The following is a 14346-nucleotide window of genomic DNA, read 5'->3' as shown; positions in this document are numbered from 1 at the left end:
CAGAAACTACCTTATAGCATTCCCCTTGCTCACATATTGCCAAAGGCTGAGCTTTTTTATAATTTGCCAGGTTAGTAGCTCCTACTGGACAGTGTCTTTTTCATTATCTTGTGCATGTCCTATAAATATAGTCAGGTCTGTGGTGATATTGTTGGCACATGATGCAAACAGGGCCAGAGTTGTAGACTCAGTACTTGTAAAATCCAGTTAACTTCACTAAAACCTTAGACTGAATCTTTTCTTTCAGCCAGCTCTCTTGCATGTTGGTACCTTTGGACACAAGTGGATCCAAGTGGAAAAAGGTGGATGACTCAGTTTAAAAATAACCCTTACTCCTAGATTTTAAAAAAAGCGCATTCTATTAACAGTGGATCCAAAATATCTCCCACTGTTGACAGCAGTTGGCCCTTGTAGGTGTGTGATAAATATTTATTAGAGGAATTCCAGAATCTAAGGACTAGCAGGGTGAGCTAGGCCATCCCCGACTGAAGGGATACATCCTCTATGAACGCCCTTTACAATATTCCTGATGATGTCATCCAGCCTCCTAATGAACTGTCTTCATAAAAGAAGATTAAGCTATTTAATATAAATCACTCATAATCCTAGAGGAAGACACAGAGTATGACATTAATAAGCATGGGTAGAGCTGAAGTTGGTTAAAAAAAAAAATTAGTACTACTTGCTGGGAGGCCAAATCAGTTCCATCTTGTTGAAAGCCCATAATAAACCCTTCCTGACACACAAAATTTCAAAGACTTCCCCACGATGGTGGAGGAGAACATCTTAACCACTTATCCTCAGGTGTTGTTTTTTTCCTTATCCTGCAAAGGTATCAAAACAGAAGACAGCTTGAACCATTCCCCTGGCCAGAGTGGATTCCTCAGCTACGGCTCCAGTTTTGGCACTCCACCCACAGGACAGACCCCTTACACCTACCAGATGCACGGTTAGTATGATGATGAAATGCCCCATTTGGTTTGTCTCCAGGCAGTCAGCTAAATCCACTGTCCTCAGACACCAATAAATCGACTTTAATTTTGGCCGGCCTTAGGCAGCACCATGAAGCAGGAAAGGTTTGTCTGCGATCTCTTTCTCCCTGCACCTGACAGTCTGCCAATCTCTGAGGCATGAAAGTCAGGAAATCTCTGCGTGGAAAGGAGCCAGAAAGATCTTAGGGACCTTACAGATGGAGAAACTGAGGTGTATAAAAGGGAAGTGACTTGCCCAGAATCGTACAGTAAGAATAATACCTGGTGTTCATGTAGTGTCTTACAGTTGACATAGAACTTTACAAATATTGTCTTATTAGATCCTCACATCATCCCTGAGAAGTAGGTGCTCTTATTATTGACAGTTTACCTGAGACCATATTTGAACTCTGCTCTCCTGACTCTCATGTCCAGCTCTCTAACCACTGTGGCACCTAGCTATCTTCCATGTCGGACCATAGGAAAAAAAAACCCAGGCCAAACTCCCAGGCCAGTTCTGTTTTCCGGTTCACCATTCTTCTCTTCTCTTCTTTTTTTTTCCCATCTCCCCCACTTTCCTTCTTTCCTAAATCATTAAATATTCCTTTTCCCTCCTCTGCTTCTTGCAACAGTTCAGAAATAATAAGAAAAAAAGTTAAAACAGGTTGCTCCAGAAAGCAGCTGTCCTGTGATAAGGTCTGGCCCCCATGGCCCCCTTGTAGAATCGGGGAAGTTTTCTACTCTGTTTCCCGAATTGACCATGGGAATTTTTCAGGTGATTTTATACAGCTATGACTGTATCAGGAAGTGTGGGCCAAGCATCCCCCTGTGCTGCTGCAGCAGCTGCACTGTGTCCCAATTAACTTCATTCAGACTCAATGCTAATGGCTATAAACTGCTATTGACACAACCCAGGCATTTTGTAAGCCTGGATATATTCCTCCCTAAGTATTTTTTTTAAACACAGAACTCTTAGAAACCATGCACATGTGCTTCAGATTAACTTTTTTTTAAAGTTGTTCCAGAGGATAAATAAACTCTCAAACTATTCCCTTTTCAGAATGGGAGATGTTGAGCTTATGTTTTAAAAGAAAAAAAAATGGAATAAAGGAAGTGAGGACGAAGGCAGGGGAGGGAGAAGGATTGAGATTTGGTTTAAAGGCCAGGAATTCTGGTTGAGAGGGGAAATCAACTTCCATTTATAAAGTTGGAATGTGTGTTTTCCTTTTGCTGCGCAATTAGAGGCATAGATTCTCTGACTGCTAGAACTTAGAGGGAATTTGGAAAACAGAAAATAAGAGGTGGAAGGGACTTCAGCCCCATTGCTCTACAGATGAGGAAATGAAACCAGTGCATGACAGTGACTGCCCCACAGTCACACAGAGAGCTGGTAGCAGTGCTGGCTTGGGAACCCAGGTCTACTAACCCCCATTCCTCACATGCCAGACTTCCCTGCATGAGCTAGTTCAGGTCATTAATATTCCAAAGAATTGACAGCCGGTGTAACTTATTTGTTAGTGTGGTAGCATGTCTATGTTTAGACAGGGCCTTTTCTCCTAAAAATATAAGTTAGTCTTAAAAACAAAAGCCAAAGCATCAAAAGCCAGTACACTGTTTCACCTTTACTTGTATATTTGTGTTTGTGTGTGTGTGTGTGTGTGTGTGTGTGTGTGTGAGAGAGAGAGAGAGAGGGAGAGGGAGAGGGAGAGGGAGAGGGAGGAAGAAGGGAGGGAGAAAATATGGGAATTCAGTGTGATTTTTTTTATATAGCCAAAATGTGTGATTATTATTTTATTTTGTTTCTTTTAAGGCTGAAGCAGTTATCATGCATCTGCCCCTAGTGACTTAAGCTAGGCAGACTAGCAAAATCTCTTCCTATTCAGTATACAGGGAGTAGTCCCAGAGTAGATGCTATCTCATGAGAACCATATCCAGTTTTAACCCTAATGGATTATTTAGCCTTCATGGTACATGGATTGAGGCAGCATGATGAATTGAAAAGATTATAAGATTTGGAGTTAAAGGATCTGAGTGTAAACCTTGGCTCTGACTCTTGCTAGCTAGGTATTCAAGCCTTGGGTAAGTCCTTTTACTGCCTCTGAACTTCAGTATCCTCATCTGTAGAATGGGTACATGATACCTACCTCTGTGAATTATTATAGGTAAAATGCTTTTTAAACCATAAATTGCTCTAAATGGATGCATGATTTTGTATGTATGTGTATGCCCATTTCCAAGCTGTCTTTTCCGATTATCTGCTAAGAACAGAGCCAGTTGGGGTTGTAGGGACAGCCCCTCTCTAGCTGAGATTTGTTTTTTAAGGAGCAAAAGACAAAGGAGAGGAGGGGTACTTCAGGATTGTGGCATTCGAATTTCAGTTGGGAGTATTGACCCTACCATGGCAACTGAAAGGCTCTAGAAACAGTAGGAAGTTAAAGTTAGATCAAGAGATGTTATTCTCTCAGCCCCTAATCTTCTAGAGCAGGTTGTAGTCGTAATTAATATTAATTAAAATAATAATAGCTAGTATTTATATAGTGCCTTAAAGTTTGCAAAGTGTTATCTCATTTGATCCTCTCAACAACACTGTGAAGTGTAGGTGTTATTACCCTGATCTTACAGATGAGGAAACTGAGGCACGGAGAAGTTTCAGTGATTTGCCTATGGTCACACAGCTTGCTGGTGTCTGATGTAGGATTTGAACACAGGTCTTCCTGACTCCCAAATCCAGCTCTCTCTCTACTAGGAGTCAAGAGATCTAGACTTGGTCCTGTGTGACTTAGCAATTCACTTAACCTCTCCAAGACCTCAGTTTCTTCATCTGTAAATTGGACTTCAACTAGATGATCATTAAGACTCTTCCCTCTCATTCTAGTCTATGGTGTTACCTCACTTAATCCTCTGTGAGTTCAGTAGTACAGGATTTCCCATAGACTTTTTGCGACTGAGAAAGATAGGACTTGGTTAAATGACTTACCCAAGGTCTCTCAGAGCTGAATCTTAAACCTCGGTCTTCTGATTCTGAGTCAAGCTCCTTTAACTTTTATATCATGGACCCCTTTGGCAATCTGGTGACATCGATGGACACCTTCATGGAATAAAGTTTCAAGTTCACAGACCCTAAGTTAAGAATCCATGTTTCAAGTCCAGCCATTGTTCTTTCTGTTTTAGGGCAGTCAAATGGAATCCTGTCCCTTCTTCGTAGAAGAACAGTGAATCTCAGCTTCTCTCTCTAGCCAATCATGAGTCACCCCTCTCTTCTCTTGGGCTGTTCCCCAAGAGGCAGGCACCTGGTTTCCCATTGTGATTCACCAGTTCCTCTGAGTATATTTGGTTTAATTTCTCTTCTTGTAAGTCTTGCCTTTCCTTGGCCTTCTCAGAATACTTGATCAAACTTCCTGCTGCTCTCTTTCCCTCCCTACTCTTATGCCTGCTCATACTGACCAGACAACCAAGGCCCTCTACAGTCCGGCACTGTCTTAAGCCTACAAGTTACTCCACACTCCAGCCAAAGGGAATTATTTATTATGCCTTTCACAGGTCCTTAGATTTCCAGTCTCCATATCTTTGTTCATTCCATACCCTCTGTCTAGGATGCCCTCTCTGTCTCCCTCTCACTATGACTACTTGTTGAAACCCTATCCAGCCTTTAAGACCCAGTTCAAACGGTACTCCTTCCATGAAACTTTCCCTAATCCACTCAGTAGGAAATAATCTTTCTGTCCTCTTTGTATTAGATGTATACTTATTTACCTTCGTGTCTCCTTGAGCATTCAGCACCATGCTCTTTGCATAGTAGGCTCTTTAAGCATTGTTTGGAGAATTTGTCTTTAGTACTTTCAGTCCCCTTTGTCTGGAGAGGCAGGGCGATCCCTCTTCCTAACTGTGACAGTACGATTTGGTCATTCCCTCAGCAGAGAAAGCTTTGGATGATAGGCAGAAACAGCTGAAATGGGGGCAGGGGGACTAAGTTAAGAATAATCCCTAAGAGACTTTTAAAAGCCAAAGTCTTCGCCCGATTAATTCTAGGGGGAAAAAAGTGGATTTTTTTTTTTTTTAGACATACAAAAGCAGATGTGGAGAAGCAGAGAATTTGGGAAACATTTTCTTATATTCCCTGTTGGAAAATTCTTTCCCCACCCCTTTTCTCTCTCACCTTCACCAACAAAAAAGGAATTTTTGTTAACAAGAGGAAATTCTGGAGCTGAGAATATAAGTTTGGATATCTGCATTTGAATTGAAGACTTACATAGCAGAAGAGTCAGATGAGTCAGTTTTTTAATATAAGAACAGGAGGTAATAAGAAAGAGTGAAAGACTTAGAAGCAAGGAGACCTGGATTTAAGTCCTGACTCTGCCCTTTAATGGTGTTTGTAAGTCACTTTAACCATGTTAGCCTTAGTTTCCCCATTTGTAAAATGAGCATATTGATACTTATACTACGTGTCTCCTACGGTTGTTATTAGGAAAGTGCTTTGTAAACCTTAAATCACTATAACAAAATGATTGGATAAGATGAATTCTAATTAACAGTGGACTTAGGAGGTAACCTTTGTACATAATGGTATCCTTGGTTAAATAGCTGGGCTTCTCAATTAAAAGACTTATCCGTGATGAGCTATAGCTAAGAGGAGGAACTGGAGATCTGGGAGTGTTAGCAAACTGGCCTCCAGGGTGGAAACCACTCTGCTAACAGGTAAAACTTAGAATAAATCCAACAATTGTGGCATAAGGAGATACTGGGGGCAGTGCAGTGAATGACAGGGCGGTGGATAGAGAACTAGCGTTTTCATCCTGATGCTTTCTCTGATTTGCTGTGTGATCTTGGGGAAATACCTCCCTTTTCTGGATCTCCATTTCTTTATAAAATAAGAGAGTTTTGTTCAGTTGTTTCAATCATGTTGGACTCTTCATGATCCCATTTTTCGTTTTGTTGGCAGAGATAATGGAGTGGTTTGCCATTTCCTTGTCCAGCTCACTTTTACAGATGAGGAAACTGAAGCAAGCAGGATTAAGGGACTTGCCCAGGGTCACATAGCTAGTAAGTGTCTGAGGCTGGATTTGAAGTCCTAACTCCAGGCCTGACACTCTATCCACTGTGCCACCTATCTAGCTGCCCTAAAAAGAGAGTTGGACAAAATTAAAATGATAAAAATTATTATTGTTACAGGCAGCATTTATATAGTGTTTTGGCTTTGGAATGGCTTTGGACTTGGAGCGAGAAGGTTTGTGCCTCAGTCCCAACTCTGTCAATAATTACTATTGACTTTTGTCAATGTTGATTATCATTGTTAATTATCAGTGTTATCAATTATCAATATTCTCAATGTTACTGATTTTTGTCAAGTCAACAAAGTTTGCAAATCATTTTAAAACTATCTCATTTTATCCTCACAGTGGCCCTGGGAGGTATGTGCTAGTGTTGTTCTTGTTTTACGGATTAGCAAACTAAAACAGGCTCATATTCATGTTACTTGCCCTCAGTTACACATGTAAGTGTCCAAGGGCAGATTTGAACTCAGAACTTCTGAGTCCATATTCAGCACGCTATCCACTGCACGTTATAGCTGCCTCTAGTTGCAGAGTTGTATGGAGCAGACTTAGGGATTAAGGTTGTGCAGTATATGACTTTATGTAAGCTACTGCTTTCATAGGACTGGACCTCTGGTGGCTCATGGTAAATACTTATAAGTTAAAGTGGCATAGTGTGGTAGAAAGAACACTAAACCAGGAGTCAGAAGGCCTCAGTTTACCCATCTGTATGGAAGAGGTGTTTGGGGGATTTAGGTTAAATTTTTTAATATTAAGTACATTCTTAGGAATTTTTTAGGAGTGATGTTCAAATTAGGGTAATTTCATCTGAATTCACTGAAGACAATCATGATGTAGTTGGTTTGATAGAGGTACCAACATGTAACGCAAATGTTCTGTTAATATTGTCATACAGGCAAGGTGTTAGTATGTGGGGAAAAGGAAAAGCAGCCTTGAATTTTATATAGGTCCTGGAAGCAGAGGTTAACTGCAGTATAGTATCATGCCAGAGTTTCACAGAGGGAGAAATGGTTTTCTAGAATAATAAACTATATGCTTTAATATTCCCCCTAAAAAAAAAGGAGAGAAAAGTGTGAGCCTGAGGAACAAAGTTCCCTCCTCCCTTCCCCCACTGAACATCTGTCAGCTACAAGGGCCACAGAGACGTGTAAATGTCGGATGCCATCTGGTTAGGGTACTGCTGCCCTCCTGATTTTGAGAGGTTGTTGTCTCCCTATCTGTCCTCTCTGCCTAAGGGATTAGTTTCATTTTCAAACCCTCAGCTATTTCTGGAGGGCAGATAAAAGACTGGGTGTTGAGAGTACATGACTGAGATGAAGGAACATTGCATTTTGATCAATACCTGCTATTTATGAATTTGACTTGTATCTGATTTATTGGAGTGTTTGTATGGATCAAATATAATAATGAAGGCAAAAGTGCTTTGTGAATCGAAGGCAATGTACATGTATGTATAAGAGTACAAGTGTGTATACAGGCTATCCCAAAGGTTTTGCAGTTTTTACCTATTAAAGGTTTTTAATATTAAATTTAATTAAATATTAATTTAATTAACATTCATGATTATGATCTGTTACAATAATACAAGATTATACAGAGGCTGTCACAAAGGTCTTGATGCAGTTTTAACCTAGTAGAAGTTTTTAATATTAATACATTATAATTTGACATTTAATATTAAAAGCTTTTAATAGGCTAAAATTGCACTAAAACCTTTGAGACGACCTCCGTTGGTATGGTGAGAATGGCTTTGGACTTGGAGCAAGAAGGTTTGTTTCTCAGTCCCAACTCTGCCAGTAATTATTATTGACTTTTGTCAATATTGATTATCAGTATTAATTATCAGTGTTAGCAATTATCAATAATCTCAGCGTTAATTGATTTTTGTCAGGACAACAAGCATTTATTAAGCACCTCCTTTGTACCAGGGACTGTACTTAAGCCTGGAGATACAAAAAAAAGGCAAAAAAAAATCCGTACTCTCCAGGAGTTCACCTTTTAGTGGCAGGGGACCACAAACAGGCAAAAATAGACAGAATAAATTGGAGACCATCCTAGAGGGAAGGTACTAGCATCACCTGAGGCCTAGAGGTAAAATGACGTGCCCAGAATTACACAACTAGTAACGGTTTGAAGTGGGATTTGAACCCAGGTCTTCCTGACTCCCCCATCCCCACACACATTGTGCCCCTGGCAGCCTGGTGAGGTGGGAAGAGCACTGTATTGGGCAGGTTCCTTAGTTTCCGTAAGCCTCCTCCTCATTATTTGTGAAATGAAAGGATCAGACTAGATATTCTGAAAGTCTTTTCTGACTCTAAACGTGTCTGCATAGTTAGAAAAGTGGGTAGAACGTATACAATTCACACCCACGAATAGCTTTCAGATCTGAGACAAAAACTAATTATTCAGAGGACATTTATTTAGCATCTACCTTGTGCCTAGTGGATAGAGAGCCAGCTCTATGCCAGGGAGACCTCGGTCCAAGTTCCATCTCTGACATCAACTGCCTGTATGACCCTGGGGAAGTCCCTTTAACTCTCTGTGCAGGGAGGTTGAGGAGCGAGAGGAAAAGAACATAAACATGTATATAGTAGCTACTGTGTGGCCAGTATTGTGTTAAGTGGTTTACAGGTATTCACCTATTTGACTCTCACAGTTGTCTTGCAAGGTAGGTGCTGTTATTATCCCCACTTTGTAGTTGAGGAGTTGGAGGCAAAACGGCTGTTAAAAATGACTTGCCCAAGGTCACACAGCTAGTAAATATCTGAGGTGAGATTTGAACTCTGGTCTTCCTGACTGCAGGTGCGGCGATGTATCCGCTGGGTGCCACCTAGCCCACAGGAGAGTTTCTTCAGAGCTCCTTTTATCAGTGCAATCGCAGCTCTGCTCTCTACCCCATAGCCTACATGCCACACAATAAAAAGCCCTGGGGTTAAAAGGGAGGCTCTTTTTTGGCATTTGGTGCATAATTGCGTCTAAAGTTGATTTGTTGAGCCTGTGCTGACTCCAGCAGTGCCTTGTGCTTAGCCCTGAAGGGGATACACAGATAAATAACCCTTAATCCCTGCCTTCATAAAGCTCCCAGTCTAACAGGATGGATAAGACAAACAAATACAAATTAGAACTAAGTGCATGTGAGAACAAAGTGGCCTGTCCGTGTTTCGAAGAAGTATGCTGTGTGTCCATAGCTTGCTTGTTTCCTTAAGAAAAGAAAAAATATACATTATATGTATATGTATATGTATGATGTACATCATATATGTGTGTGTATGTACATATGTATATATACATTTTTTTTTTCAAATGAATGAGCCACTTCCACCACCAGTTTGGGGGTGGGGGAAATGCTGTCTGTTAATTTGGAGAAGTGTTCCCACCATGATAATTCCCTAGTGATAAAAAAGAGAGAGCAGCATGTTCTAAGCCCTCTAGGGCAATATGCCCTTCTGCTCAGTAATTGAAAAGGATAATTAAGGGGTTTAGAGCAGGAGGAAAGCATTGCTCCAGGCTCTGAGGTATTTATTAGAAGGACTCTGTGTGTAGATGCACATCTTGGGGCCTGGCTCAGAGAGAAACCTAAAATGGGTCCCAGGCAAGGTTACAGGAGACATAATTTGCACACTTTCAGCAAAGCAATTTGTTCTGCTTCTAAAGTTTTATTGGGGGGGAGAGGGGGAGAGAAGTAAGCCCAAATTTTTTTTAAGTCTCAAGTAGTTCTTGGGAATAACACTTTACACCTAGATGGGAGCCCTAGAAAAATTCCCCAAGTTTCTCCCAGCTTAAATGTGATCTTTATCAGTCTTATTTACACACTGAATAACCTCCCCAGCCTCACGGTAATCAGTGATTTGCTGGACACTAATCCCCTACCTGTATACCCTGCTGCTATTCTGAAGTTCGTTTTTTTTTTTTTTAATTTCCTTCTTCCATTTATTCAAGTCTGATGCTCTCATCTCCCTAGTTCAGGTAGCACTTAAATTCATAGATTCATAAACTTGAAGAGCTGGGAAAGCCCTTTAGGAATTATCTAGTCCAACCCTCTGATTTACAGGGAAGGAAACTGAGGCACAGAGAAGATAAGAGATTGGCCGACAATCACACAGCAAAGTTTCCCTCTCTGTTAGTTGCACCAGCTTGTCTGGAATGCTGAGGACTTTTTGTTTGTTTGCTCATTTCTGCAATGGCTGCCCAGACTCCTTTCCAGAATTGCAGGCAGGCATGTGGACAAGGCAGGCAAGCCAGTTCTTGGATCACTGTTGCTCCAACCACAGGTTTCTGTTGTCCAAGAGACAGGGTGCCCAATGCAGTTGCACAACAGCCTTAATTGTAGCCTGCGGCTCTCACAGCTGCTATATTTTGTAGGTGGACTTTTCCATTTTCTGAGCTCCATGGGTCTATTCTAAAAATTGGGGTTCAGATCTGCAGGCATGATTTGGCAAATGGTCATAGTGGAGAACGGACAGTCCTTAAGGAAATGCTTCCCTTGGGAGAGATTCAACTTAGGGGCCCAATTTCAGACTTTTGGAATTCGGTGCAGCTAAAACTCTTCGCTTCCCTGACACCTTATGATCTGACACCTTATAATAACGAACAATCATTAATTGGGTAGACAGCCCATATCGTTGCAATCCAAAAAGCAAAAATGGGATAGACTTGAACAAGTTTGTGCTATTTACTCAAAATGGGGAATATCATATTCTCCAGTGTTAGCCTCATTCAGCACAGAGATTAGCTCTGACTGTTCTCATGCTAGGAGGGAACATATTTTTGTTTCTGTTTTGAGGAAGTATGCCTAGTTCCTTATTTTTTTTTCCATTACAGTGTGGCAAAAACCTAAGGTTACCTGTTTGCTTTGGTTTGTGCAGATTGATAGGATGGAATTCAGAGGACCAAGCTTAAACCTTAGTTTAGTTTAAACATAGAATTTCAGAGCTAAAAGGGACCTGAGAGATCATTTTAGTCCAATTCCCTCAATTGACAAGAGGAGGAAATTGAGCCCCAGATGCAGGAAATATCTCACCAGTGGATTTGGAACTGGTTAGTGGCAGAAGTGAGACTAGAACTAGGGCTGTGCTCTCCTGTGCAGTTGTTCAGTTTTGAGTATGCCTCAGAAATCAGCAACCATAGCACATAAGAACTTGATTTGAGTTTTTTTCTGGTGGTGGGTAGTGGTAGTTGATCATCTAGACTTAAGAAAATGATGGAGAAAATGTTGGTAATGCAAATTAAACTTGAAAGTACATCACCTATACATTTTTTCTGGAGAGTTAAACATTTACTAGCACCCTCCAGCTAGAACCCAGTTTTTCTAGACCTAGAATTCTTCTAAGGTGAGCTGGTATCTTTGTATTTAGTAATCCTAATATGAAGGTATTGACACCTTATTGGAAATAGCACCGTACCAGGAATCAGGGGATCTAGGTTCTAGTTCTGATCCCGCTCAGTAATTAACTATATGACCCAGGGCAAGAGACTTAAACACTCTGGGCCTCAGTTTCCTCCAGTAGTAAAAGGAGTTGAGGAATGCTTGTTGTCCTATTTGTGAGGATCAGATGAAATAATGGACGTGGAAGTGTTGTGCAAAACACTCTGTGAGAAGATGCAAGCCGACTTTATATATACACTTTTGCAAGGAGGCATGACTGATATTACAGTCTGAGGTTTCCTTGTCATGTGGAAGAGACGTTGGGTTCTCAAAGCCTTTGTCTTTGGTGCACATGTTTTGACAGGTCCTTCCACACTGGACAGGCTTCAAGTATGGGCAGGGAGAAGATCTGCGTGTCTCTAATCAAAGGACTAGCCTTGCTTAGTACAGAGAGACTCCTCTGCCAGAAAGATGGTCTCCAGGAGATGAATTTGGGAAAGGAGCATGATAAAGGCAACTGATGAACTAATGACTATTGAAGAAGGCCAGGAGGGTTATTGATCTGCTTACTAGGCTGCTGAAGGACTGTGGTATTAGATATTCCTGATGGAGAACTGTGTAGGACAAATCTGAGATAGTGTTGATTTTTTCACCTCTCTCTTAGTATGTCAGAAATGGCATTTGTGTTGGGGAATGTCAGTGCTCTTGGCTAGGGCTGTTTGTGTCTTCTGCTGTAAGGAGACAGTGATGTCCTGGAGACTGAACTTGGAATCAGAGCCCTGGGTCCAAATCCTTACCTTGCTAGCTGAGTGACCTGAGGGTGGATCACTTCCACTCTCTTGATTTCAGTTTCCTTGTCTGTAAAATAAGAGGAATAATAGCCAAGATTCCTTCAGATCTATTACCTATCATCATTAACAATTATTTCCCCAGAGCACAGGTCCTCCTCTCCAGTCTTGATGGTCGTTTGCATTTCTAGATTCTCTTTGTTTACCTACTCCTGTCCCCTTCATGCAGACCATGGTGACAAAATTGCCAGCTTACATTTTAGTTATTTTTGTATTATAGGTTTTTGGTATATATGAGCCATATCTCCCTGGTAGACTGTAAGCTTATTGAAGGCAGGTCCTTTGCCTTCCTCTCTGTATCCCTATCCTGTAAGTCTAGGTCAGTGTTCTGTACCTAGCAAGTGCTTGCCAAATGTTTGCTGAGTTCGGGTTAGGTGAGATGGAGGATTATTTTGGCAGCGAAATGAATAGACTTTTAAGGTTGGGATCACATCTAGTGTAACCCCTTTGTTGTTCTTGTAAGGAGTCTGAGGCGAAATTTAGGAAATGACTTCAAAGGTCCTCTTGCTAAATATTTTAGGTACCATAAAACCCAATTTTCTGCACCCAGGCCAGGACTGCCACAACTACCTTTGCTATGCTGCCAGAGATCAGAGAAAATGACAAATAGTCCTGGAATCTTATGAAAGACAGCATGGCACTGCCTTCCCCCACCCCTCCACCCCTGACCAAGGCAGGGGAACATTGAGGAATCCACCGTGACTTTACATGGGATCATCAAAAGGCTGGACTGAGCAGTGAAAGGGCAAAAGAAGACTGAGCATGGTGCACTGTCCCCGAGACCGCTCGGCTTTGTAAAACTGAAACCTCCCTGGCAGGAGGGGCAGGTCAAGGCTGCTACTTCCCAGCTGGCTTGTATTAGTCTCAGTCTAGGACTGTGGCGGCAGAAGCATGCTCCATACCCTGGCAAGTTCATCGAGGGGAGACCTCCTTCAGGAGGGGTCACATCTCACTCTTTACAGTATAAATAAAGGTCCCTTTCCCCTCCTGCTCCCACACATATCAGCACAATATCTCTTTCAAAGATTTCAAAACACCACAGCAGACCGTGCTAAATTGACTTGATTGTTTTAAAACTAGCCAAAAAAATAAAATTAAGGGAGTCTCTATCCAGGTTTTCTGTTGCTTCATTGAAGAGCATAGCCCCTGCAGGGGGGCATGCTCGTCACCATCCTAGCTGCCCTGTTTGTGCCCCTGAATGGGTTCCGGCCTGGGAAACTTTGATGTTTGATGGTGATTTTTACTTCGGGCTTGTGATTTCAGTATGTCAGTATATTTCAGTATGGGAAGGGGAGTCATATATCCTGAGGAGGTGACTAGATAGCAGGATAAGTAGAACCATTTCAGCCAGTACAGTTAGACCTAGTTTTAACTAGTTTGGAAGCGTAGAAAGCCCCTAGTTCTCCAAATTCCCCAGGATCATCATCCCAACCCAGGAGTTGAGGCTAGTAGATATTTTCCACTCAGGAGGTGAAATAAAGACCAAAACGAGTCTGTTCTAGGATGTTGGGTTTTTTAATTTGTTTTTAATTATAAATGTAATAAGACAGAAATAGGGACTAAATCAGTCAGTCAGCAAGTATTTATTAAGCACCTATAGATTTTTTGTTAATGATATGACCAGCGTTATGGACTCGAGAATCAGGAAAGCTTGGATCTCTGCTCTGATGTGATGGTGGGCAGGTCATTCAGTCTCTCTTTGTCTATACAATGTAAATAGTGCCTGAAATACTTAACCTCAGGATTATTGTGTGACTCAGATACAATAATATAAATTATTTTGTGAACTTTAAATATATATGTTTAATATATGTAATATATATGTATATAAATGTCAGTTGTTGTTAATGCCCCAAATATTTGTTGTGTTTTATCACTATTGATGTTTTTATTTTGTTTGTTTTAAGAAAGAAAAATGTTGTCTTTCAAAAAGAAAAATCAGAAATTTTTTGTCATTTTCTTCCTAAAGAAAATTTCATGCTTCCCTTTTAGACTCATGGGGCAGCCTTTACAAACTTCCAGTAAAACACGTTCCATTGAACTCCTTTACTTTTTGCATCTCCTCAGCTTATCATCAGCAAGTATAGTTATCCCTTCCACATTGTAGGGAT

The 14346-nt window shown here is 41.1% G+C and overlaps 1 protein-coding gene across 2 annotated transcripts in view; it reads left to right on the top strand.

The window, feature by feature from the left end:
• Positions 1-14346, top strand: part of EYA2 (EYA transcriptional coactivator and phosphatase 2) — a 234710-nt gene that overhangs the window by 111475 nt on the left and 108889 nt on the right. For both annotated transcript variants that reach the window (XM_072633655.1, XM_072633654.1), the window contains exon 5: positions 833-949. In XM_072633655.1, the coding sequence (XP_072489756.1) occupies positions 833-949 (117 nt within the window). The remainder of the gene's footprint in view (positions 1-832; positions 950-14346) is intronic.

This window comes from Notamacropus eugenii, chromosome 1 (assembly GCF_028372415.1).
Source record: "Notamacropus eugenii isolate mMacEug1 chromosome 1, mMacEug1.pri_v2, whole genome shotgun sequence".
NCBI classification, from domain to species: Eukaryota; Metazoa; Chordata; class Mammalia; order Diprotodontia; family Macropodidae; genus Notamacropus; species Notamacropus eugenii.
This window is presented reverse-complemented; position numbering and strand designations above follow the sequence as displayed.